General features: G+C 40.5%; 1 protein-coding gene across 2 annotated transcripts; it reads left to right on the top strand.

The window, feature by feature from the left end:
- On the top strand, nucleotides 1-25,855 carry LOC124883681 (probable E3 ubiquitin-protein ligase MID2). Of its 2 annotated transcripts, XM_047390899.1 has the most exons (4): nucleotides 1-825; nucleotides 14,387-14,426; nucleotides 15,046-15,129; nucleotides 15,219-17,268. In XM_047390899.1, exons 1-4 carry the CDS (start codon nucleotides 457-459, stop codon nucleotides 15,290-15,292), a joined length of 567 nt encoding a protein of 188 aa, XP_047246855.1. In that variant the 5' UTR covers nucleotides 1-456; the 3' UTR covers nucleotides 15,293-17,268. The 2 variants fall into 2 exon arrangements, with proteins under 2 accessions (XP_047246855.1, XP_047246854.1); XM_047390898.1 differs by lacking the exon at nucleotides 1-825 and adding an exon at nucleotides 24,122-25,855 and having other exon boundaries at nucleotides 13,790-15,129; nucleotides 15,219-15,447.
- The last annotated feature ends 1,262 nt before the right edge of the window (nucleotides 25,856-27,117 follow it).

The following is a 27,117-nucleotide window of genomic DNA, read 5'->3' as shown; positions in this document are numbered from 1 at the left end:
CTCTCTTTTATCTTTCAGCCCATCCTGCTTTTTTTCACCCATAGCAGTCAGCTGGGAGACTGGCGACAAAGCAAAACGGGAGGATTTCAGTTCCAGGCGATATCAGTTTAACTCCATTCTTTAGGTGTTCCAGTGTGACAGCCTGCTTCACTTCTGCTTTACAGGAGGATTTTCTAATTTTTGTGCCACTATAGGACGTCTATTTTAATTTTTTATGGTTTTGTTGGTAGGGTAATTCATCACTTAATAAGACTTAATAATTTTTGATACTGCTTGCAGAGACTGATGCCCCTCACCCTAAGATGTAAGTTGGAATCAAAGATTTTTCAGGATAAATTTCAATTGCATAAATAAAGCAAAACAAGAATCTGCCAAATATTTGCATTTTCGTTCTTTAAGGGTCATAAGACGTTTAATAAGAAAGGTAAAGAAAATGAAAAGAAAGTAAAGAACATAATGGAGACCTACAGAAATGCTCATGGGACTGGAAACAAACATGGCATGGATTGTTTGGAGGATTTCTCTCACTGTCCAGCCTGTAACAAAGAATATGACATTGCGTTGATCTTGCCTTGTTCTCATACAATCTGTGGTCGCTGTGTGGCAGCCGGAGAAGAAACCGAGTCACATCCATTAGGTCATCGTGACACACGACTGTCAGTCTGCTCAGTGCCATGCCCTTGCTGTAGACAACCCATAGAGCTGCCATGCTGGACCTGGTTGTCTGCCGCCTCCTGTCTCCCTCAGCATCCCACTCTGAGGTCTGAACATGCCATCAGGAATACAGGCTTCAAAGACAGATCAGCAGAGAGTCACCGTGTGCAGGTAAGGCACTGCGATCCAAACAAGACCCTTTAAAAAAAAAATATATATATATATATATATACAGGTAAGCCCACAATTATTTATACCCCTGTCAGATTTTGATTACGAAATGTTTTTTGTTCATCAAAAAGTTTGTTTTTGATATAAAATGTATAAAAATAATCGCACACTGAAAATCATTTAAACCCTTCTCGATAATCAGTGGAAACATCGTTATTAGCAGTACAGCATTCACGGCCTTCATATAAATGCTATACAGCCGTTTTGCAAGTTTTATGGATATTCAGACAATTTATATTTAGTGACAAGCTCTAAGTCTTTGAGGCTGAAAGGCTTCCTTGCCATCACCCTCCTTGCCCACTCAAAAATGTGCAGTGAGTTTGTAGTACTTAACTAACCATGTCAATGGGGGGGTGTGCTTCACACCAATTGTTTTTTTTATATGGGTTTATTTAAAATTGTTCACTGTGAGGCAAAAAAAGATAATAGCAAATAGGCACTATCTTTGAGTAATAAATAATGAACTTGCGGAATTCTGTTGAGATTTTTTGTACATTTAAGGTTGTCTTTAAATAACGTAAGGAGCACGCTTAAGGCCTAAGGTGTTTCGTGATTAACTTTTATCTCACTGAGGAAACATTCTAAGAATTTGAGAAATTCTACGCTTTTTCTTAGAATTTTACCTCGGTAAAATAAAAGTTATGCACAAAAGAGATATATTCTCCGGCTAGTGGTCTTTCTGCATTGAGTTTGAATGTTGTCCCCATGCATGTTTGGGTTTTTTCCGGGTACTCTGGTTTCCTCAAATAGTCCAAAAACATGACTATTAAATTAATTGTTCTCTCTGACTTGCCCTTAGGTATGAATGGGTGTGATCATGGTTATTTGTCCAGTATGTTTCTGTGTTTCCCTGCAATGGACTGGTAACCTGTCCTGGGTGTACCCCTCTTCTCACCTGTATGGCTGGAGATAGGCCCCAGCTACCCTGTGACCCAGTATGGAAGAAGAAAGTATAGAAGATGGGGATGGATGGATGGATGGATGGACGGACGGACGGACGGACGGACGGACGGATGGATGGATGGATGGGTGGATAATTACCAGGATAACATTTGTGTTTTGTTTTATTTTTGTTTTTTGTTTTTGTAACAATCAATCACAGCTCTTAGAAGACAGCGCTCCACAAAAATGATGTCTCAGCTTGGAATCCTGATTGCTTGATTGACTTTATTAAATCAAGACTGCATCCAGCATCATAGTCAAAGTGACAAGAAATTTGTGTTTGTTTGACCTTCAACCATTGTAACCATTGTGTGTATGTGTGTGTGTTTGTTACATGATGAGGTCCATTTTAGAAAAAAGCCACAGCTGTGAGTGTGTGTGTGTTTGTGTGTGTGTGTGTGTGTGTGTGTGTGTGTGTGTGTGTGTGTGTGTGTGTGGGTGTGTGTGTGCGTGTGTGAGCTTAGGTATAGAAATAATGTGTTTTGGTATAACAAATGTATCTGAGTGAGATTTTAACATGAACGTCCACAGTTGTTCGAGTGGCGAGAATGGTAGAAAGGCTAACGAGGCACATAAAGCTTCCAGTCGGCCTGACACATCCCTGGGAGCCATAGGCCACCCAACAGGAGCCCACCACTACGGGACATGGCCCGAGCACCAACACAAACACCACCACGCCAAAGGAGGCACTGCATGGTGCACCAACCATGCCTGCAAGGCCCATCATCCCAGGGACCAAGAGACAAAGACCACAGACACCATCAGGCCCTGGTAGGCGCACCCAGCCTCTAGACCATCCGGGCATAACCAAAATTACTTCACACCCTAAGTAACAGTGTTTCCCTCCTTCGTCTCAAAGGTGTCTCTCATGTTTGAATCAAAACTGCGTTTATAGGTGTTGATTGAATAGCTCTTATACACAACTGCAATGCTCTACATTGTAGCCTGTCAACTGTTTGTAATGTTGTATTTGCTGCTGCCCTGTACACAACACAGCAATAATCAATTGGTGACATCATAATATCTTTACATCAGTTGTGCCAAGCTATAGTAGTAGATTTAGGAGTTTTTTGCACTTTGCTTCTAGATGTTTGATATGAACTTGTCATGTTTATTTGTTATCTAACCACAGACCAAGATATTTAAATTCAGACAAGACAAGACAAATTCAGAAAGGGTTCAAAGTAATTATGAGGTCAAATGTAACTACCATATAGGTTTCAATTTACGGTTTTGTCCATTTTTTTGTGATAATCATATACCAAGACTTTGAGTGAAAGTTTAAATCAATCAGTCAGTCTTAAGACACTCCTACAATTTTTCCATTGCTTTTTGCAAATGTTTGACTATGTGTTGTACATACCATCCTCTCATCCAAATAGCACCATCATCAGCATATGATGCTGAATTAATGCACACCTTTAGCACTGCCACCAGCCAATCCCAGACTCTGAATAGCCCACCTCCCCTGGATCTCCATTATCCTCAGCAAACAGTAAGCAACTCTGTTCCTCCAGCAAAAGAGACATTATCAGCATCATCTCAACTTCCAATTTATCACTCATCATTTCCTCCTCAGTGTCCATTCCTATTTCCATGCGAAATCCTGAGACATTCATGCTTGTTTTCAATAAAATCCTTAAAACTGTTCTTAATGTGTGTAACTCTTGCTAGTACTAAAGCTGAGCAACAAAAAACCACGACAACACCTTGGTATGAGTAAAATGAGGTGTTGGGAAAAACACAGGTATGGACATGAGAAAAGGCATGAACAGGAACAGTATAATCAGTCAGACAGGCGGAGACTGGAGATTGCATAAATAGGGAGACAGCGACTACTCTTTTGTTTTGCTGCTATATAAGATTTTAAAAGAACGTTTGTTCTGAGTGCTCTACATCTCTCCCTAACTGCTTTGCTGCATTTCTAACTCTACCAAGGTACCACCTTTTTCTTGCCCTGTATAGTTCTTTTTGGCATACTCAATGCTACAGCATTTAGAGTATGTTCATTAATTTCTGTTGTACACTCATCCATATTTTCATTTATGATACTAAATGTGCTGTTTTCATAAATCTTCAAAATTTCCCCCTGTCCACCTTTTTGAAGCACCAGCCAGTAAATACATTTGTCCTATCCACAGAGCGGTGTGCTGTTGTTGCGTGCTTCTGTGTCTCTCCTCACCTCTTCATTGCAGACGGTGACTTGCAGGTGTGTCCCGCAGCTGCAGATCATCAGCACTAATTAGGAGCATAAAGAGGAGCAGATTCCATGAGGCAGATGCCAGATTGTTTTTGCTTACCAGAGTGGTAATTAGGCCTACCTTCTCTTGTGTTACCAGTCCTTCGCTGATCTTATGCTAACCCTTGCTGTCCTCCTTCGCAGATACTGGTTCCTGTTTGTGCTCAAACTCCCACGCCTCTGTACTCTGTTTCTTCATGCACTGGAACATTAGAAAAAATCCCTGGAAAGCTCTTCTGTAAGTCTCCCCACTACTCCTCTGACCACTCTCCTGATTTCGGCCGTTCAGAACCCTTTGCAGCTTACTGCACACTCACCTGCCTGTTCGTCCTTCAACGCTCACCACTCCATCGATGCCTTTTCTGGAAAAAAGAACAACATAGACTCCATTACCCGTACGCTGTTTACTGCCAACAGCAAAATTCAGACTCTATGGATTTGCTCACCTCCTCCTGGACCTTATCCTTCATTGATACCAGTAGGAGCTTTCCCAAAATTTAACTGATTATTAACCAACATTCTGCAAAATAACAACAATATTCAACAATAACTCAATATTCTGTGCACAGTCTTCAATAAACCTTTCAACCTTTCCTTTAGTGTCCATAATTGTTGTCCAATCCGTATCTACAATGACAGAATTTCCTTCTTGTTTGAATACATCAATGTTAACTTTAGTGAATATTAGGAAATTATCACTTCCTATGGCGGACATCTTCCTAACATTTCATTCTGCAGAAACGGCCAAACTATTAGATACTAGGGTAAGATCTAAACATGCTCTTCTTAATATCTATTCTTGTTTCTTTTGCACTGTTATTAAGCCAAACAAGTGTTTCATATCCACAGAGCTGTGTGCAGGTTTTGGTGTTTCCTCTCTTCCTACTTCTTTCCAGGGTGACTCATCAGGAGGGGCTTAAAGAGGAGCTGGCTCCCTGAGACAGACACCAGATTGTTATCCTAATATGAATGGTAACCAGGCATTCATCTCTGTGTGTTCTTTGTTTCTCGAACCTCTGACTAATCAGATTTGACCTTCGATGCCTGAGTTTTGGACTCCAGTGATCCGCTTTCTAATTCCTAGCATCTGTGTGCAAAACACCTACCTGGATCTCTTTCCCTCTCTCTGCCACTCCTCCATCGTCCTGGTAACTGCTCCTTAAGTCCTTACATCTTCCGCTGCTCCACTGACCTGCCTCCGGCCTCCGATGAGTCACTGCTCACAGCTCCTACCCGGAAGGAAAAAAAGGGACAAAACATCATTTGACCACCAAATACCAAACTCCTGTCAACCTCAACCTCTGTGGATGGACTCACCTTCTTTTTGATCTTCAGTCATCCCTGCATTAGTATTCACTGCTCACAAATACTGTACCTGCTCATTTCTCATTATCTCCAAACAAGATCTAACCACTTACTTCTCTTTTTAGTGTCATCCAGGAACCCGGTCTCGATACCTGCAGAACATCACTTGTTTACATATTTTACAATAAATAATTTTCGGAACTTCTGCTGTTGTGTAATTCATGCTTGCTCCACAAAATCATGACCCCTAAGAACGCACTAGAGTGCGACTGTTTTAATTTTAATCGTGTTGTCATCTGATGACAGGGAGCTACATAGAGGCAGAAAAGAAAGGTCTCTGGGGCACAAAAGAGAAAATAGAAGAGGGAGAAGGATAAAGACGTTGTAGGGATGAAAAAAAAAGTCAAAGTGGTTGAGAGACAGCAGATAAGTTATGTATCAGGATAGAGAGGCATAAGAGAAGAAGAGAAAGAAAGAATCAGGACAGACGGGAAGGTGACAGGTTGGTCTAATATTAGGTGGAGGTGTAGGAACCAAGTGATTCATTTTTAAATATTATTTATGATGAAAAAGTACAATAACAAGATGTGTAAATTAGTTAAAGCTATTAAATAATGATCGTTTGACCACATGACTTAGCAGAGAAAACACAGGCAAGGGGTGAAGGGTTCCTACCATGCCTCTGAAGGTTGCATCTGCCACAGAGATCCTTTAATAAGCTGAAGCTTATAAAAACATACCTTCCTTCCAGTATGAGCAATGATCACTGGATCCAGTAAGCAGTGATATCTATTGAAAACAGATCTATTTCATTTGATGCCATTCTTGACAAATGGGCGAGTGCAAAAGGCATGACGTGTAACAACTTAGTTTTAATATTCTTACGTAGATACAATACAAGCTGTTGTTCCAATGTCATAATTTCATATTTCCACTACAGAGAATGTAGAACAGAGTGCTGGGTGTCGCTGCAATTACATGTTATTACATTTTTTTGTTTTTGATTGAGTTGATCACCTGCTGTAATACTTACCAGAAGTAAAAGTCTTTAATAGTAGTCTTGTATTTTCCATGTCCATGAATAAGAAAAATGTATACACATAAATATAAGAAAAGAGAAAGTCCGGCTTTAGTTTTGGGGTGGGGTTTGGGGTGCCTGTAATGTGTCCGCATACCCATCATAAAGTAAGATAGTTGCACCCCAGTCTGCAAGTATTTCTAACTCATGAAAACAGTTTTCAAATTCTTGACCGTTGGGCATGAGACTACCAGTGTCATGACTATAGGGTTAATCCTTAACATTCTTCACCCCGACTTCAAATGCTGTTAGCAAAACATGAATCTTTTCTGCTTTAACATCTTTTAACCATAAAAACAACAATGCAATGCTTTGGTTTTTATTGGGTCACTTTTTTATTTTGAGTTGTGAGGCAACATTGAGAATATGGCAGTATAATGGCACCAAATTCACTTTAGTCACCAATAATGTGGTCTCATCAACTTTATATTTTTATGCACAAGCACATCATACAAGTAAAAGGTCAGAAGGTTCCTGTTGTGTTGAGGTATCATTTCTTTTATTTACCAATGGATTTATTGCACCGGATTTGATCTTGTTTGTTATTCTCACTCTCTGGACTTCTATAGCTTCTTTTTTGAACTGAACGTCCTCCTTATACAGCACTGTGTTCTCCTACCCAGTTGTAGCATTAACTATTGCATCTTCCACATTTCTCGTATTTATGTTGGCCTCCACATAATGCACATGTAAACTTTTATACTTTCTCATTTAAGTTGTGACATGTTGATTATTTTATCTTATTGTTGTATGTTATAGTTGCCAATTTCTAAACATGCTTGTTGCTCGGGAATCTATTTGATTCTGGCTCATTTCTTCTTCAGTCACTTTGATAAGTTTTATTGGGTGATTAATTCCACTGTCTTGTCTAAATTAAATTATTTCTTCCCATTCTACTTCTTCTGTTGTTTAATAGATGTTTGTTGAACATTCTGAGTAGTCTTAGATATTTTTCTGTTGTAATGGCCAGCCGGCTCACTCATGTAATCAAACCAACTAACTTCTCTTCCTTCTTTTTGTCCTTCTTTCAAAGCCCTATATTGCCTCCTGGACTTGGATGTTATCCACTTCATGTCATTACCAATATCTCCATCCAAACTACTTGACATGATCTTGCAGTCTATGTACTTTTTATCCAGTCCACCTAGAAAGAAAATTTAACCCTACCATGTTTAACTTGTCTAACCATAGCCGACCTAGTGACACCCAACCAATTCTAAGCTCTTGACCCATCAGAGGTTGAACCTACTTTGTGAGAAACAAAACACACCAAACAAGTAAAATGTTTGCTGGAGAGCTGATTACTGAAATGCTAGGCAGGTGAGTTAATGAGCAGGTGAGGGACAGCTGGGAGGTGCGTTGAGCTGAGACACTGTGGGAAGGTACTTGCTAAATCAGGGAACACAGAAAATAGTCACTAACAAAAACAACTAAACACTAACAGAATGCAAATCTAGGAATACACAGAAATGCAAAATACTACAGATCATAACATACTTTTTTTCCTCTGAGTAAAAATGTTTTTAAATTACTAACAGAAAACATCTGTTCTAAAAGAAATGAGGCCATTTTCCAGCCTGTCACTACCAGTTTGTCAGGCAGTCATTGTTCCAAGTGATTGTTGAGACTTCCATCTGAGTCTTCCGGAGTTTCTGACAAAGCAAATAAGTACTGGAGAACATAATCCTTACAATGCTGCCTGCTTTGTCCAGATGACAGTGGGTTTGTGGAAGCAGGTATATGATGGTGTCTTCACCTCCAACTCCACTGTGATAAGCAATATCACTGATAGTTGCCCTGTTTGGTTACTCTGGCGGGCCAACAGGAGAACCTTAATGATGTTGGACATCAGGGAAACATGTCAATAGCCATAGGTGAGTTTATCTGAACAAGGCAGGAGGTGCAGAATCTCATAGAACCGCTGTGCACAAACCTGAAGGACACAAAAAAAGGTTCCATGGCCGAATTGGATGATGAAACATTTGAGGTATAACAGGAAAGCTGTGGGTCAAGGAAGGGTGGAAGGTCTGTTTGGCTGGGGAGAGGAGAGGAGAATGCAGAGACTGTTCCTGAACTGAACCTATTGAAGAATGTGTATAGTTCATTGGTTCTGTCCAGACGTCCATCAGTCCAATCGTCCTTCTGCTTGAAGCCTGTGATCTTCTTCATCCCTGACCACACATCTCTGATATCGTTATGGTGAATCATGCCCTCTAGATTCATTTTGTACACATCCTTGCTGTTTTAATCTTCGCTTTAAATTGCTTCTGTATACTCCTCAGTGTTTTTTATTTCTCTTCCTGAAGGCCCCTTTTTCTTGTTAAACAGGTCCTGAAGGTCACTGGTGATCCAGGGTTTGTTACTGGTGAAGCATCCTATTCGGTCATGGCATTAGTGTCCTCTTCATGTAGTTGGCACAGTGCAACCCAGTCTGGAGCCTCAAAACAACCCTGCAGGGCTTCTTCAGCTTCCTGTTATCATCTTCTTCTCTGTCTGTTCATTATCCATGGTCAGAAAGCCCAGCATAGACACATTGAAGTCAGGGATATGATCCTGCAGCCATGTCTCAGTGAAACACATAATACTGCTTTTCCGTTACTGTGGCTGGGTCCTTGTTAGTGGTTGGAGTTCATCCACATAGTTTCCCAATAATCTCACATTTTCCATTATTGTGATTATTATTATGAATACTGTATGTTATTTAATATTTAATTTTAATATTTTATTAAATAATAATTCAGTCTATTATCCGGTGAATACCAGCCCAATAAAGCGGTGGCATTAGGACAATAGTGAAAAGGGTGAGTCAAGCTCTGACAATACTAAACATCTAAACTATGTGCACATGTGGAATAAATTCACACAATTTCTTAAAATAAAAAAATGTATTAACAAATACAAGTCAACTCAAAGTCAAACATATTTTAATCAACAACCTCTTTACTATCCTAGAACAATGTAACTAAAACTGCCAATCAAAATGAAAGAATAAGGAAGAGCAACTATAAACAATATGAACAAGTGAATCAAGATGGTTAAAAACCAAGTGATGCAATATTATCATTCAATGTTATTTATGTCTGAGAACCAAGGATTATCTTGGGGAATCTGGAAATGAAGTTAAGTTAGTCTTAGAACTAACTTAGGCAATAATCAGTATATCTTCAGGCCATCACTCACACTACAACATCAGATAAAACAATATAAAATAATATTTCAAAGAATGATTTGCTGAATAAAACCGACCTTCTGGATGACTAATTCTCAGTGGTGTTTAAGTAACTGCTTTTATTTAGTACAGTAATATTTAAGGAAACATTATTTTCCTAGATTGGAAATTAACAACCTTTCTGGATACATTATTCTTAGTGGATTCATAAGATGGCGGCAAGTCGCGTTACCTTAGCCTTTAGCGGTTGAAGTAAAGAAAAGAAGCTCATAGGTTGTTGCCATTCCTTTAAAATCAAACATATATCTTTAAAATACCAGCAATAAAAGGATCAAAATGCATAAGCATTGATGGCACATTATGGCCGATCTGTGTTTAAAAACCAGCCTTTAAATAAAGTTTGTCTTAACTTTAAAAACACAACACAGAACACATCATTTGCTGAGCAGCTAGTCTGCTAGCCTTAGCTGAGTTTTCTCAACACAAACAAAAAAACACACGTCACCTAACGAACATTATTTAGATTATTTCATTCTAAACTAATCTCCTCTGCCCAAACACCACCTCTTACAAGAACCATGCCGAGGAAAAGGTTTCTGGACAACGAATTGAGGGAAGCGAAGAAATCTGGTCATTCACTTATGGACTGAACTATACAACAAAGGCACTTTTGGCTCTTTCAGTGGCCGCAGCGTGGTGAGGTAGCTCTCGCTACCTGGACATGTAAGCAAGAAGGCATGCAATGCCACAAGTGCCGTGTAGTAGAGGCCGCCATGTTGGAACATGGTGTTTTTGTTCAAACAGTGATGTCACAGGGAGTCAGCTATGACACCTCCGCTTCCTGGGCTGGGTTTGATGCACATTAGTGTAACACTGAAAGGTGTAGAAAATTTCATTTTGCCCTCTGGAGTCTATGTTCATCTATGTTGTAATCCATTGCTGGGGTCCCAACAGCATCATAACTGATGAGTGAGACATTTCGATATGTATGTGGAAGACATGTAAGATCATTAAAGTAGTTAACTTAAATAGAAGTATATTAATAAATGACATGATGTTTAGTGTGGGCTGGTAGCACTGTTGCCGCAAACCAAGAAGGTCCTGGGTTCAAATCCCAGCCTGGCATCTTTCTGCATCAATCTTGCATGTTTTCCCCCATACATTCATGGGTTCTGTCTGGGTGCTCCAGCTTCCTCCCACAGTCCAAAAGCATGACCGTTAGGTCAATGGGTTACTCTAAATTGCCTTTGGGTTGCCTGTACTGTGTTGCCATGTGATGGACGGTCGTCCTGTCCTGGCTGTACATTGCTACTGGCCCATTGACTGCTGGAGATAAGCACCCTGCAAGAACAAGAGGGTATAGATGGTAGATGTATGGATGTTTATTACAAAAGTAAAACCATTTAGGAGCCTCTTTTTAACTCAGTACACAACTGTAGATTAACCTACAGATGTTATTACTTTACACCTTTAAATTAATGGTTTACCAGTGCAAGAATGAAAAAAGAAAATGTTTTTGGTCACTTCCTTTTTCCTGTATAGGGTTTCTGTAGGTAATGAGCTTATTCCAGCAGAAGACAGTCTGTAAAAGAAAAAGTACATCCTGGACAGGTTGCCAGCCCATCACAGAGCCAACATAGGGAAAGATGGGAGAGACCTAAGCACTAGGGTTTTTAATACTTTTATATTGTTTATCACTTGTGTCTGCTCTAAGTGCTTTCTTCCCCCACATGCCATAGACAAAGAGATAAGAGAGAAGGGTGAGTTATGCTATTATCAGCAACATCTAGGGACTGGCACCAATCCACACACACACACACACCCTGAATGTTTGTTGAACTATGTGTGAACCAGCATGTTATAAAATAAAGAGAGAGGGGTGCTAATGCTTTGTAGATTTGCACTGCAAAGTGTGAGCTACCCTTGCTGCAAGTACATCTGACTCTGTGTCGTTCCTTACCTCTGAGTTGACTAAATAATACCTAACACCTAAGCACGATTAACCTCTTAGCCCCTAACTAAACATGACATTTGACTACATTAGTTACGTCAGACAGGCCATGTGTAAATGTTTAAATACACATCTTTTTTTAAAGGAGCTTAGCCCCACCCTTATCATTTTATGTCTATGTTGCTCAACATTTGAAATACTGATGAGTATCTCCATCCCCTGAACATGTCTCCTAGCATGCCAGGTTTTGAGGAGACAGTTTCTGACCTCAGAGCTCATAGGTGGATGATAGGGTGGTGGAGGGGCTGAAAAGCAGCACAACGAAGCATGCAAGGAGCAGCAGCAGGAGATGATAAGCAGAATGATGAAGGAAGCTTGTAGCCTCATGACCACGGATTGGTCCCCACAAACTCTACGGGTCTTATCAAGATACACTATATTACCAAAAGTATTTGTTCTCGTGCCTTCACACACAAATGAACTTCAGTGACATCCCATTCTTAATTCATAGGCTTTATTGTGATGCCTGTCCAGTCTTTGCAGGTATAGCAGCTTTAACTCTTCTCTGAAGGATTTGTAAGGTCGGGCAGTGATGTTGATCGAGAAGACCTGGCTTGCAGTCTTCACTCTAACTCATCCCAAAGCTGTTCTGCTGGGTTAAGGTCACAACTCTGAGCAGGATACTCAACTCCCTACATACCAAACACACTCATTCATGTCTTTACAGACCTCGTTTTCTGCACTGGTGGGCAGCCATGTTGAAACAGGATGGGGGCTTCCCCATCTTGTCCCCATAAAGTTTGCCCAAAATATATTAGTATGCTAAAAGATTAATAATTACTCTCACTTTAAATAAGAGACCAAGCCCAACTCCTGCAATATTTTGCAGCCCTACACCATAATCCCCTCAGGACAAAACTTTACACCTGACAGTCAGGCAAGTGACATTTTTCTGGAAATTGCCTAAACTAGACTGGTCCTTGGGATTGCCAGACAGAGACTGGTCACTTCAGAGAGTACATCTCCACTCCTCTACAGTTCATGCATTTTTCTTGAGCTAATATGAAGAGAAGGTCCCTAATGAATACCCAATTAGAGCACATTTTCCCTTTATTTTCTTTAAACCTGTCTGGCTCAGTCTGGGTTGATAGTATAATAAAATAAGATTTTTAATCTATGGTGTTGCAAGAATTATATTTTATAAATTCTATATGATTTTTTTCCTACTAAGGTTATAAAATTAATTTGGCAATTGGACTGGTGGGTCACATTGAACCTAAATCCGGCAATATTTCACATCACATATGCGATAACCTTTTCAGTTCTGCATTATCTGTAGAAATTATTAGACCAGATAGCCCTTCTTGCTTAAGACATTTCCTTCCTTTAGCACACATGATTTTAAACCTCATAGTTCATTTGCAGGCTTCTACAGAACTTATAACCATGATGATGATGATGATGATGTAATAAATTCCTTTGAAACTGGTAATTCCTTCCTTTGAATCTGGAGTCTGGGACAATCATGCAGGACAACGTTCCCATAGGACCAAAGTTATGAAACTCTTCATCTGACAACAGTCACCCTAAATCAATTCAATTCAATTCAATTCAAAGATACTTTATTAATCCCCGAGGGGAAATTAGAATTCCAGTACAACCCATCCAAACATACATCATGACACAAGACAAGGGGGGGGACGGGTCACCGAGGCTTTGCTGCCCACTCACAGGCGCTGCCCTTGCTAGATGAGCTACTTACCTACTTACATTAGGTAAGTAGAGGGAAAAAAAAAATCATATTTTACACTTTATCCTTAGCAGGATATAGTTTGAGATTGCAAAAAACCTCAGCACAAAGAAGCAACAAGTTGACAAAACAACATCATGCCGGGAACGGTGAAGGTGGTGTGAGGGGTGCATATGTTTATCTTGAGCATGTGTGTGTGTGCAACTGAGTGTGTGCAAGTAAGTCCATGAAGCACTGTCACAGAGGCCATTGTCCTTGATGGTTCGTTGGAATGTTCATCAACCGGCCACAAAGTTCTCAGCAGGTCCACAGATGTCCTCAGGGAAGGGAGGGGGCAGAGGGAGCAGAGCGTCATGTTTACATAACTTCCAGGAGAAGTTGAAGATAGCCTGCCATCAAGGCGGTGCAGGGGAGCCAGATTCAGAAAAACAATAGTTATTTAGGTTAGGCTGACTCTTAATTTTCCTCAGTCAATTCCCATGTCTAGGAGAGAGAAAGGGTTAAACACTAAAAGACAGGGCTATGTGGATCATCGGTAGAGGGTGAGCATTAAGTTGTTGCCAGCAGAAGCTGTCCCTCAAGTCTCTTATAAAAATATGTGGGCTTGAGATGATTGTCTATTTTTCAAGCAGTATTGTTCAAGGTGATAAAGAAACAGCTTAACCAGTTCTTGTCTCTTTTTCTTTTAACCATTTTCATATTTTATTCACTGTTACATCCACAAACTTCAATGTGTTTTATTGACCAGCAAAAAGTAATGCATAACTTTGAAGGGGAAGGGAAAAAACACATGGCTTTCAAGATGTTTTTACAAATAAACATTTAAAAAGTGTGCCTTGCTTTTGTATTCAGCCCCCTTTACTCTGTGAAGGCCTCAGATGTTTGTTAGAGAACATTATTGAGCAAGCAGCTCTCTCATATTTGCATAAAGGTTTGCTTTTCTGCCTCAACATGTACAATACATGGAGATTATTTGATTCTGCTGGTATGGTTTATTTATCATTTATTAATCGCAGTCGTGTGCCAACGATTAATTCATTTCCCCTTTCCATTGTTTCCCTCTGTAGGAGGACAGAGGTGGGAAATCAACACAAAGCAGTAAAAAATGTAAGTATGTAATGCCTCCTTTAACGAAAAGTCCATGGTTTTGGGTTAGAAGAAGTAAAGCAATTGTGAGATCCTGCTTGAGAAGATAACATCAGGTACACTTCTTGAGCTGCAACAGAGAAACGACAACAAATACAAAATGCAAACGTTTTTTTTTTTGTCTCAGTCTTTGAAAATTTTTTTAGATCAAGCTAACTGTCAGTTGTTTTTCTTTACTGTTCCCAGGAAAGACTTCAACCTCAATGACTTTAAGATTTTTAGACAATGTTTTGATTTTGTTTAAGCTGAGAGACTCCAGGATAAACTTTTGAAGATAATTATGGGCATAGTGGTTAGATTGTTTCCAAGCAAGCTGCACAGCTGAGTACAGCCACAATAGAGTCTGACCAGTCCTCCTACAGCTGAAAGGATTTTCATTTGACTGTCCAAGTACGATATGTACAAGGTGTTTAAAGAAAAAAGCTCTGATTCCAGCCTACTCATGACCTGTTGTCTTTTGGGGATCAGTTAATCTACTCGGAATATTTTCTGTTACAGATGTATTGAGCAGAGGAACAAAAGATGTTATAATGAGCTATTTATGACTGAGCGACTTTACATGCTTTCCTGTTTGCCTCAGGCTCCAGTGCTGCCAGTTCCTATGTATTGCCAGTGGATGGTGCTGTAGACCTGCAAGAGGAGGAAATGGAGCAGAGTGTTAATGGTCAGAAATCAACCAGGATTCTCCCCCAAAAAATACAGATGATATGGGCATCATTATTTTAGCTCTGTTCTTCATCTGAATCATTTTAGGGCTGCCTTTCGCTCTGGACCCTTCATCTGTCCCACCGTCTTTCCCAGTCCCACCTCGCAGTGACTTACAGTGAAAGTAGTCCTTTACACCCACATCCTCTAATCAGAAAACCTGGGTTGACCCCTAACACCACGGTGCTCCTACTTCTTGTGCGTGCTGATGTCATAATTGCTCGAGGACAGTACTACTGGGAAGTGGATGTCTCTAACAGCTCTGTCTACACGGTTGGTAAGAACTCTCTTAGATGTGGTTGAACAGGGTTGATGTCAGTGGGTTCATTCCTTCCAGAAGCCCTCACCGTTAGTCAGCAAGACTGTGCTTGTTTATCCCCACACCCACTCTAACGTGCACTCTGGCAGTGAAGACACACACATGCACCTATAACAACCCACCTTCGTTGGTCATGGGACCTAAAGTTTTTAGGAGCATCGACAAGCTATTGGTCATAATTTAAGCTTTGTTGGCAAGAGAACATTTTGGTGCAGGATGTTGCTACAGTAATCCAGGAAAACTCTAAGCATCTTCAGTCTCTTCGTGTAATCCCAGACTGACTCCAGGATGTTGACATCAGGGCTCAGAACCATCTGTTGCACAACTCTTTATTTTTCTTCTTGCTTGCATGTTTGGGTTAATTGTCATACAACAGAGGGAAATTTGGACAAATCAGATGCCGCTCTGTTGGTCTTACGGAAAAAAAACACGAATCTAAACACAAAATGCGGACACAATTGTTGATAACCTAGGAAGGCTTATTTCTGTGAGTGATTCTGTGAGTGTTGTACTTCAAATAATCTCAGGGATTCAAAGTGTTATATTTTACAGTGTAAAAATCAAAGCTGAGAAACTGCAGTGGTCTTAGAATCTGTAAGAGCGTGGAGCTCCACTGGTGGGATAAAGTTCCAGAAACAGTATATTGCAATGAAGAATATTCCTATTATTTTCCTCATCGTCTCAGTGCTCTGCTACTGCATTGACAGAGAATCATAAAGAATTGGATCAGCATTGGTTTGTAATGATTACCACTTTTCTAAAGGATGATGACAGTTAAATATCTGTTAACAGTTTTAAAGCAGCACATATCATTGAAATCATTGCCCCTTCTAAATTGCTTGCAAGATGCCATTTTTTTTAATGTTTAATGTTTTAATGTTTTTTTGTGTTTAGAATGAAAATGTTTTATCAATTTTTCTATATTTTTGGTAATTAGATTCTTGTATTTATTATTTACATTGGTTATTATTATTATTACAATTATTAATAATTGTCTATTGATGAAGTAATTCCTGTTTACAGGAATTTAACCAAAATATATATATTTTTTAATAACTTTTATGCAGCATTTTCACAAAAAAAGCCTCATGCAGGATTCAGTTTGCCTCTTCTAGTTTGCCAATTAGCTGTCAATGTAATACTTATGTAGACCACAATTTTTATGACAGTCGTGATACAAAAGAAAGTAGCTACACCTTTGTGGGGGCTCTTTTGTGCTGTAGAACCCTCAGACAGGATGACAAAACCCAGCAGTTAGGAGGAGGACCATAAGATGAAAAAAAATGGAAACAGACTTCATCAGTTTTCCAGAGCTCTGTGTTTTTTCATTTAATTTCTTTCATTAAAAAAAAATTTACACCATCCGCTCACCAGTGCAGATTCTGCTACAGGTCTTCTGCATCACAGGTCAGGCAGAAAAATAACTTTGACTTTTTTAAACACATACACACACACTTGACCAACAACTTATTTAAATATACAAGTCAACAACAACAACAAAAAAAAGAGCAAATCAAAACAAAAACTTCAGTCGATTTCAACCCTCAGCTTCACCTAGTGGTCTGCCCCAATGAGATGGATGATTAGGGAAGTCCCTCCAGGTGAAGTCATTAGAATGCCATCATGTGTGCACTCCATGAAGCTAGCCCTCAGGAAGTGGACCTCAAAGAAAAAGAAGTTAAATCATCAAAAGCCACTTTGTTTTGCCTGCCTGGTCGATATTGGATGGAGAACCGGTATGGTTGTAAAGACAGGAACCAGCGTGTTACCCTGCTGTTGGTATCTTTCATCCTCTCCAACCACTGCAATGCCTTATGATCTGTTTCCAATATGAACTCACTTCCAAGCAAGTAATATTTCAGTGTGTCAATAGCCCATTTCATAGCTAAACACTCCAACTCTACTGTTGAATACCGAGTCTCTCTTGGAAACAGTTTCCTGCTTATAAATGCTATTGGTTTCTGGTCTTCTCTCTCACCTTGTAATCGAACTGTGCCTATCCCTCAACCAGAGGCATCAGTTTGAACGGTGAAAGGCAGGTAAAAGTTGGGACTCTGAAGCACGGGCTCACAGCACAAGGCCTCCTTCAGATCTTTGAAGGCTTTCTTATGCTCTTATCCCCAGACCCATTTTGCTTTTGCTGCACTGGTAAGATCCGACAACAGAGTGAAGCTCTCTCTGAGATGTTAGGGATAAAACGACGATACCAACTCACTAAGCCAAGGAAGGATTTTACCTGCTTATGTGTGTTAGGCCTCTCACTCTTCGGATTGCCTCCACTTTGTCCTTGACGGGCTTTATCACTCCCCAACCAATCCTATACCCCAGATACTGAAGCTCTTGCTTTGCTACACACTTCTTTGGGTTTATCGTCAGTCCTGCTTCCTTTATTTTCCCAAACACGGCTTCTAGATGAGTCAGTTGTTCCTGCCAAGAAGAACTATGAATAATTATGTCATCCAGACAGGCAGCAGTAAATTTGTCCATACTTGCCAATACTTTATTCATCAACCTTTGGAAGGTGGCTGGCGCACCTTGATGGCCAAAGGGCATCTTTGGCCATCAGAGGCTTTGCAGCATCTGACAATGGCACCTGCCAATACCCTTTACAAAGATCTAAAGTAGTTAAGAATTGGCCTGGCCCACTCGTTCAATTAAATCCTCTAGTCTTGGCAATGGATATGCATCAAATTCAGATTGTGCATTTACTTTTCTGAAATCAATACAGAACTTGATACTTCCATCTTTCTCGACCACCAGTACGATAGGATTGCTCCATTCACTGTTTGAAGGCTCAATAACCCCCATTTCCAACATAATAGCAATCTCCTCCTCCAAAACTGGCAGTAATTTCTGTGGAATCCTGTACATTCTCTGCCTTATTGGTACACTTTCTTTCAGGCGGATGTCATGCTGCACCAGGTTTGTTGACTCAGGTTTCTCCTGAAAACGATCTGGCGGAATAATGGAATACAGTTCTTCCTGCTGAGTTACAGATAGATGAGAGAGATCCAGCAAGGCAGAGTTCAGTTCAACAGGAGTAAACTCACCAAAAACATCTTCCTCCTCAGCTACAGCACGCACAAACAGCTGCTGTTGGATTGGACTATCCCGGGTTTTCCATTCCTTTAGCAGATTGATGTGAAATGATTGGTTTGGATTTCTTCTCTGGCATTAGAATCTCATAAGTTGTTGAACTTAACTTCCTCAGCACAGTATATGGACCTTGCCATTTAGCCAACAATTTATTTTCAGCAGTGGGAAGTAGTAAGAGTACCTGCTGTACTGGACTGAACGACTTCTCCCTTGCACCTTTGTTGTACCATGTTTGCTGTTGCTGCTGTGCCTTCTTCAGGTGCTTCCTCACCAGATTAGTGTTTTGCTCCATTTTCTCCCTCATCTGGAGAATGTAGGCCAATACACTCGCCATCTCTTTCTTTGGCTTAATCCAGGACCCTTGTAAAACATCCAGTGGTCCTCTCACCTGTCTGCCATAAAGAAGCTCAAAAGGTGAAAAGCCTGTTGAAGCTTGTGGTACCTCCCTATAAGCAAACAACAGATAAGGGAGCCACTTGTCCCAGTCTTTAGCGTTAGCAGAGATGAACTTCTTTAACATAGTCTTCAGAGCTCAATTGTATCTCTCCACTAAGCCATCTCTTTGTGGGTGATAAGGGGTGGTACGAATACTCCTAATCCCTAGAAGGGTATACACTTGCCTTAATGTATTTGATAAAAAATTTGTTCCCTGATCTGTTAGGATTTCAGATGGAATCCCCACTTGAGAAAAGAGCTGTAAAAGAGCATAAGCTATCTGTTTAGCTGTGACATCCCTAAGAGGAAATGCCTCAGGATACAGTGCCTTGCGAAAGTATTCTGTCCCCTTGAACTGGTCAACCTTTTGCCACATTTCAGGTTTCAAACATAAAGATATAAAATGCTAATTTTTTGTGAAGAATCAAAAACAAGTGGGACACAATATTGAAGTGGAATGAAATTTATTGGATGTGCCAAACTTTTTTAACAAATAAAAAATTGAAAAGTGGGGTGTGCAATATTATTCGGCCCCTTTACTTTCAGTGCAGCAAACTCACTCCAGAAGTTCAGTGAGGATCTCTGAATGATCCAATGTTGTCCCAAATGACTGATGATGATAAATAGAATCCACCTGTGTGTAATCAAGTCTCTGTATAAATGCACCTGCTCTGTGATAGTCTCAGGGTTCTGTTCAAAGCGCAGAGAACATCATGAAGACCAAGGAACACACCAGGCAGGTCCAAGAAACTGTTGTGGAGAAGTTTAAAGCCGGATTTGGATACAAAAAGATTTCCCAAGCTTTAAACATGCCAAGGAGCACGATGCAAGCAATCATATTGAAATGGAAGGAGTATCAGACCACTGCGAATCTACCAAGACCCGGCCGTCCCTCTAAACTTTCATCTCGAACAAGGAGAAGACTGATCAGAGATGCAGCCAAGAGGCCCATGATCATTCTGGATGAACTGCAGAGATCTACAGCTGAGGTGGGAGAGTCTGTCCATAGGAAGAGTGGCAAGAAGAAAGCCATTTCTCAAAGATATCCTTAAAAAGTCTCATTTAAAGTTTGCCACAAGCCACTTGGGAGACACACCAAACATGTGGAAGAAGTTGCTCTGGTCAGATGAAACCAAAATCGAACTGTTTGGCCACAATGCAAAACGATATGTTTGGCGTAAAAGCAACACAACTCATCACCCTGAACACACCATCCCCACTGTCAAACATGGTGGTGGCAGCATCATGGTTTGGGCCTGCTTTTCGTCAGCAGGGACAGGGAAGATGGTCAAAATTGATGGGAAGATGGATGGGGCCAAATACAGGACCATTCTGGAAGAAAACCTGTTGGAGTCTGCAAGAGACCTGAGACTGGGACGGAGATTTATCTTCCAACAAGACAATGATCCAAAACAAAGCCAAATCTACAATGGAATGGTTCACAAATAAACATATCCAGGTGTTGGAATGGCCAAGTCAAAGTACAGACCTGAATCCAATCGAGAATCTGTGGAAAGAGCTGAAGACTGCTGTTCACGAACGCTCTCGATCAAACCTCACTGAGCTCCAGCTGTTTTGCAAGGAAGATTGGGCAAGAATTTCAGTCTCTCGATGTGCAAAACTGATAGAGACATACCCCAAGCGACTTGCAGCTGTAATTGCACCAAAGGGTGGCACGACAAAGTATTAACGCAACGGGGCCAAATAATATTGCACGCCCCACTTTTCAGTTTTTTATTAGTTAAAAAAGTTTGACACATCCAATAAATTTCCTTCCACTTCACAATTGTGTCCCACTTGTTGATTCTTCGCAAAACATTTGAATTTTATATCTTTATGTTTGAAGCCTGAAATGTGGCAAGAGGTTGAAAAGTTCAAGGGGGCCGAATACTTTCGCAAGGCACTGTATCTGGTGCTGTAGTCACACACTACTAAAATATAGCGATTACCTGCTTGGGTTCGCTCCAGTGGCCCAACAACATCCATTGCTATGCGATTAAAACGAACATCAATCACAAGTAATGGCTGTAAAGGAAACTTTGGAACATTTTTGTCTCCAGCCAACTGACAGATTGAGCAAGACTGGCAGAAGTTCTCAACATCCCTATTCATACCCGACCAGTAAAACCTGTTTGCAAATCTGTCCCTTGTCTTCTTTGTTCCCAGGTGACCTGCCCAGGGAATAACATGTCTTAGTCTTAACACTTGATCACGAAGCTGTTGTGGGACCACCAACCCCACCATATGGTACAACACTTTTTCTTTGAGGAAATAGCCCACGTCTATGTCTTGATCTGGATGAATTTCAACTGCCCTTTTATAACAGTCTTTTAATGACACATCCTTTTTCTGAAGCTGCAAGAAATCACTTTGTTCAGTCTCGTCGCTTTCTAGCACTGGAAATTTAGCCGTATTTCTAACTGTACCAGCTATTTTCTCTAGTCTTCTCTGTCCTTTACTTTTTCGAGGTTTAAAAGCACCTTCTACAAGACCATCAAAAAAATGGCAGCTCTGAGAAAACTGAATGCTCTTCAATAACCCCTTCCGATTGTTCCAGAGGTGGTGGAATCTGCTGGGGCTGACCCTCTATTCTGTGCTGCTGCTCCAAATCATCGCTTATGTTGTTTATTTGAATTTGCATCTGGCACCACCTTTGGTCTTGCCTTAGTGTTTCTTTTTCCCACCTTTCATTAAGGTCACGCTGAACATGAAGAAACTGCTGCAGCAAGCCAATAACGGAATCCAAGTCTGCAGTTACTGGATGCAGAGGGTCTTCCTGAGGCTTTAAAATCCGGGGAACTCCTCCTGCTGCACCCTCCTCCAGAGAGTCCTCCACACCATCCATCTTTTGAACCTTGGCTTGTGCTTTTAGGCCCATGTTGCCACTCTTAATATAGTCCACCTCCAAGCATGAAGTGAATCATCCCACTTCTGACACCAAAATGTGGGGGCTCTTTTGCACTGTAGAACCCTCAGACAGGATGACAAAACCCAGCAGATAGGAGGAGGGCCATAAGATGAAAAAAATGGAAACAGGCTTCATCAGTTTTCCAGAGCTCTGTGTTTTTTCATTTAATTTATTTCATAAAAAAATTTACACCATCAGCTCACCAGTGCAGATTCTGGTACAGGTCTTTTGCATCACAGGTCAGGCAGAAAAATAACTTTGACACAACCCATCTCAACAAAGAAAACAAAAAACAACCACCACCCCTACTCTGCAATCCTGTTTAAATATATAGGGATACTTCCACTCTTCAAATTCAAGGGGGATTTCCCTTTAGTAAAACAGCTACATAAGCTATCAGAATTGCTCAAAAGTCATTTTAAACACATACACACACACTTGACCAACAACTTATTTAAATATACAAGTCAACAATAAAAAAAACAGAGCAAATCAAAACAAAAACTTCAGTCCATTTCCACCCTCAGCTTCACCTAGTGGTCTGCCCCAATGAGATGGATGATTAGGGAAGTCCCTCCAGGTGAAGTCATTAGACTGCCATCATGTGTGCACTCCATGAAGCTAGCCCTCAGGAAGTGGACCTCAAAGAAAAAGAAGTTAAATTATCAAAATAAAAACATAATACCATCTTGCTATTAGTGTTTGTGTGTGCTTCACTTAGTGAGGGGGATGCTTCCCAGCACCCTCACAACCTTGTTTTAAGTTTCATGTATCAGAAAATTATATCGAAAATTATGTGATTATTTTCAGGTTATAAAAAAATTAGCTCTAACCCTCAAGTTCAAAAAAGCACACAGCAGATTTCACATTGTAAAAATGTATGTAAAAGGAAAATTAACCATAAATGAAAAGGTGTGTGTGGAAAAATAACCTAACTCCTTGCTGCCCCCATTGCATTTAATAGAACAGAGTAGTAGTTAGGTTTTTTTAACCAAATGCATCCTATTACTGATTATTGGTCAGTGAATCCACCTCTAAAAGTAGGTGCTCAGGAACATGCAGATGTGTGTTAACAAAGGCCATGTTTAGAGACATCAGCGATTAACTTAAAGAAGCAGTTCTGCATTACACTTTGATGGGTCCTAAAGCCACTTCCAAGCAATTTGAAGTCCATCACCCTTGTAGAAACTCACTCACACTTACTCACAAATGAAATATATTTTAAAAAGTTGCGAGTGGATCACCCAGCAAAGTCACTTGAAGGTTAGATGATGTAATGCTCAGAGACACTGCAAGAACCCAGCTCAGTCTCTACAGACCTTAACTAGCATGTTAAATGGTTAAAGGTAATGACACGATAACTAGGAAAAGACTGAAGAAGAATGGTTTGTTTGGAAAGGTTACCAAGAGAAATCTTCTTTCTAAAGCACAAAGAATATGGCAGTATGACCTATGCTCCCAAAGCTGCAATTAAATGAACCACAGAAGCTCTGGAACAATGACTGTGGACAGAGATGAAAAAAGAAATGCGTCTTTGACCAGAATCCAGTGTCATGTTTGGTAAAAAAAAAAAAAAACACAGCATATCAGCCCAAAAACCTCATACTAGGTGCAATCAGGGTGGCAGAGGGGTGATGATTTGGACTCGTTTTGCAACCACAGGACATGGGCACCTTGCATCATTGAATCGACCATGACCTCCCCATTATAATGAGGTATTCTTGCACAAAAGGGTTGTCTGTCCAACAGATGAAGCTTTGCACATCTTGGGTCATGCAACATGACACTGATCCCAAACACAGCAACACCCAAAGTTCAATTTAGAGAACATCTGAACAAAGTGCATTAAGACCACAAAATATCAAGCTATAATTCATTGAGCTGTTTCTAATTAGGTAATGTCTGTGCTTTTTCAGAAATAGCTCAGAACAAAGCAGGCACCAGGGTTAGGAAGTTGACTGCTCTGTTTGAGCACATTTTCTCTGCACCAAATCATTTTAGCACAATTAATTTTATTTAAATAGTCTTATTCATCCTATCGTATAAAATATGTAACACTTTATTACTTGCTTCACAGATGCAGCAGGTGCTTTTCTTTGCAATAGTACTTCAGATCAAGTTCAATTGTGCAGAATTTATTGAACAGTACACATTTCTTTAACTTCACTCAGCAATCATTGCGTTTCTTCCTAGGTGTGATCTCATCAGATGGCTGCAGAGGCTGGTGGCTGGAGAGAAATGCTTCGGCTTTTCATGCAGTGCACGATGGAAGCTGCAAGGCTATTGTCACTGTCCCACCAAGGGTCAAAACTCTCGGAATATTCCTCAGTTTCGAAGGTGGGATCTTGAGCTTCCGCAATCCCCCGACCCAGGAGCACCTTGTGACACTTCCGACCCACTTCAGCACTTCTGGGGTGCTCCCGGCTCTGGGCCTAGGACAGGGCAGACTGAGGCTACGCTGTGGCCTCCCAACACCTTCTTATGTGTTTCTGGGTAAGAACTCAACATATAGGGGGCCTTGTTGCCCAAAGGGTGTTTGGTGGCACAGAAAGGTTTCATTCCAGTTGGTGAAAAGAGTGATCCAGAAGTTTGAGAAACTGGCTTTATCAGACTAAAACTTTGTGTCTAGTTTTGGATTATCCTGTTCTCCCTTTACTGGGAGAGTCTGTGGACCCTGTTGTTTGGGCAACCAGAAGAAAACTCATACAGAATATGAAGAACTTCTAAAACCTCCTGTTCAAAAGGAATGCCCACAGCTCCCATGGCTGGTTTGATGTTTAACTGTCATTTGAAAGGCTAATTTTCCATCTTGGAGGACTATGGCTGCCCTTTTTCATTCTCTACTTGAACCCGGACCTGCAATTGACTCTCTCCCCAGGATGCAGCTCTTTCTCTCAGCTGAACGACCCCCACAGCTTTAGGCTTGGGCCAGAAAAAGTCCTGGCATATACAGAGTGTGAGGAAAGGGTGGGATTTTATCAGCAGGACTCCTTGTTTTGTCTCTGTGTGCCGGCTGTTGGACAGTAGGTGTCCCACACTATGGAAACACACGTTCGGTATAGCACTGCTTTAAAGGTTTGCTCAGTCACTCGTGCATTTTGCTGTGTGTTTGAGCAAGAGGAAACTATGTATGAGCAGCAGGGGGTGAGGTGATGAAGCGTGAGTACAGTGACACCAGTAGTGTTGACGGGGAGCAGCAGTGACAGGTGGTAACATACATTTATACCGCCGCCTGTCTTCGAGGGAACAGTAGGGCTGCCCTTTCTGACGCCTTTTGAAAACCGCAGGGCATCTAATGACTTCAAAAGAGCCAAGAGAAAGCTGGGGAACAGAGAGGGAGAAAGAGTAACAGCATGCATGTCAGCAGGTGATGAATTGATATAAAGGAATAAGCTAAGAAAGGCATTCCAAACTGCCTTCGTGCCAAATAGGTTGATAGATGTACTTTGTGAAGCTACAGCAGCAACCACTTTACTTCAAGGTGGCATCGTCTAAGACACAGCAGAGACAATTATAACATTAAATGTTTCATGTCCTGTGAATGCTCATTTGTGCTCCTTTTGTTATTATGTGGAGGCAACGCAAATGGTAAGAATGGAAAAGCTGTGTAACCATGACTCAACTTCGTAGTGTCTTGTTTAAAAGATTAGTAGATACTGATTCTTGGTCTTTCCTGTAAAGCATATTTTTCTGTAATAAGTGGTAAAAGATTCTGGTTTGACAATTGTTTGTGTCTGTGAGTGTGTGTTTGTGTTTGTTCAGGTAAAGCCATGTGAAATGTTTTGTTGTCAATGCCATAAGGATCTGTAACTGAAGCTAAACAGAGCATGTACTGTAGATGTTAAACAAATAAAAACTCAAGAATTGACCCCTGAGGAATTACCCCTGTGATATGTGTATTTTGTTTTTTTTTACATTTTTTATATAAAGCAGCTTTCTGGAAGGAAACAACAATTCTGATTAAAATGCACCTGTAATTTTTCACCATCTACAACCTGTTTTTATTCTGTTGCCATTTTGTTTTGAGGTTTAAAATTCAGCTTTCTTACATAGGGCTTTCATCGTTCCTGAGAAAGCCTTACCTTCAACTGCAAAATAGCATCAGTGATGGTTACAGTGTTAATCCTGGCAATAGAGACTGCAAATTTGAAGGAACACAGCACAAATATATTTAAAGAGATCAACACATCTCCACTTGCAACAGCGATTTGTCTGCAAATTAAAACCAAAACCATTTAGTTAAATATCATGAGGTTTGATGGGGGGTCAAAGTGGGGCCAAAATAACTGATTAAACCGTATAGCCTTCTGCAGATGGACATTCTTTAAAAGGACAGATATTACACTTTTAAGATCAAACACCTAAACATGATTCTAAGGTCATCAAAATAATAGAAACAGAAACATTTTATTGTTGAATACTGTCCTTTTTTCAAAGTTTCTTCTCTTGCCAAAACTCTAGAATTTTAAATAAACTCTCAACTGAACAATAATATCTAAATCAGGTCACAGTACCATAACAGCAGGTATGTTATTAACTAACTACACTGCCTGGCCAAAAACAAATTCGCCACGTGGATTTAACTAAGCAAATGGGTACGAGCCTCCCATTGGATAATTACTGCATGGGTGATTATTTTTCAGTTGGCAACAAGTTATTTAACCCCAACTGGTGCAATGAGTTGCTTCTCATTTCTTAAACAACAATGTTGAATGATACATCCCATGGTCGTGGAAAAGAAGTCAGTCTGTTTCAGAAGGGTCAAATCATTGGCATGCATCAAGCAGAGAAAACATCTAAGAAGATTGCAGAAACTACCTAAATTGGGTTAAGAACTGTCCAACGCATTATTAAAAAGTGGAAACATAGTGGGGACCCATAGTCTTCGAGGAAGAAATGTGGCCGGAAAAAAAATCCTGAATGATCATGATCGGCGATCACTTAAACGTTTGGTGAAATCAAATCGAAGAAAAACAACAGTAGTGAAAGTAAGAGCATTTCCGCAAACACAATGCAAAGGGAACTCAAGGGATTGGGACTGAACAGCTGTGTAGCCTTAAGAAAACCACTAATCAGTGAGGCTAACCGAAAAAAAGGCTTCAACTTGCTAGGGAGCATAAAGATTGGACTCTGGAGCAATGGAAGAAGGTCATGGTCTGATGAGTCCAGATTTTCCCTGTTCCAGAGTG

The sequence above is a fragment of the Girardinichthys multiradiatus genome, chromosome 18 (genome assembly GCF_021462225.1).
Source record: "Girardinichthys multiradiatus isolate DD_20200921_A chromosome 18, DD_fGirMul_XY1, whole genome shotgun sequence".
In the NCBI taxonomy this organism is placed as follows: domain Eukaryota; kingdom Metazoa; phylum Chordata; class Actinopteri; order Cyprinodontiformes; family Goodeidae; genus Girardinichthys; species Girardinichthys multiradiatus.
Note: the sequence above shows the minus strand (reverse complement) of the source record. Positions and strands in the feature narration are given on the sequence as shown.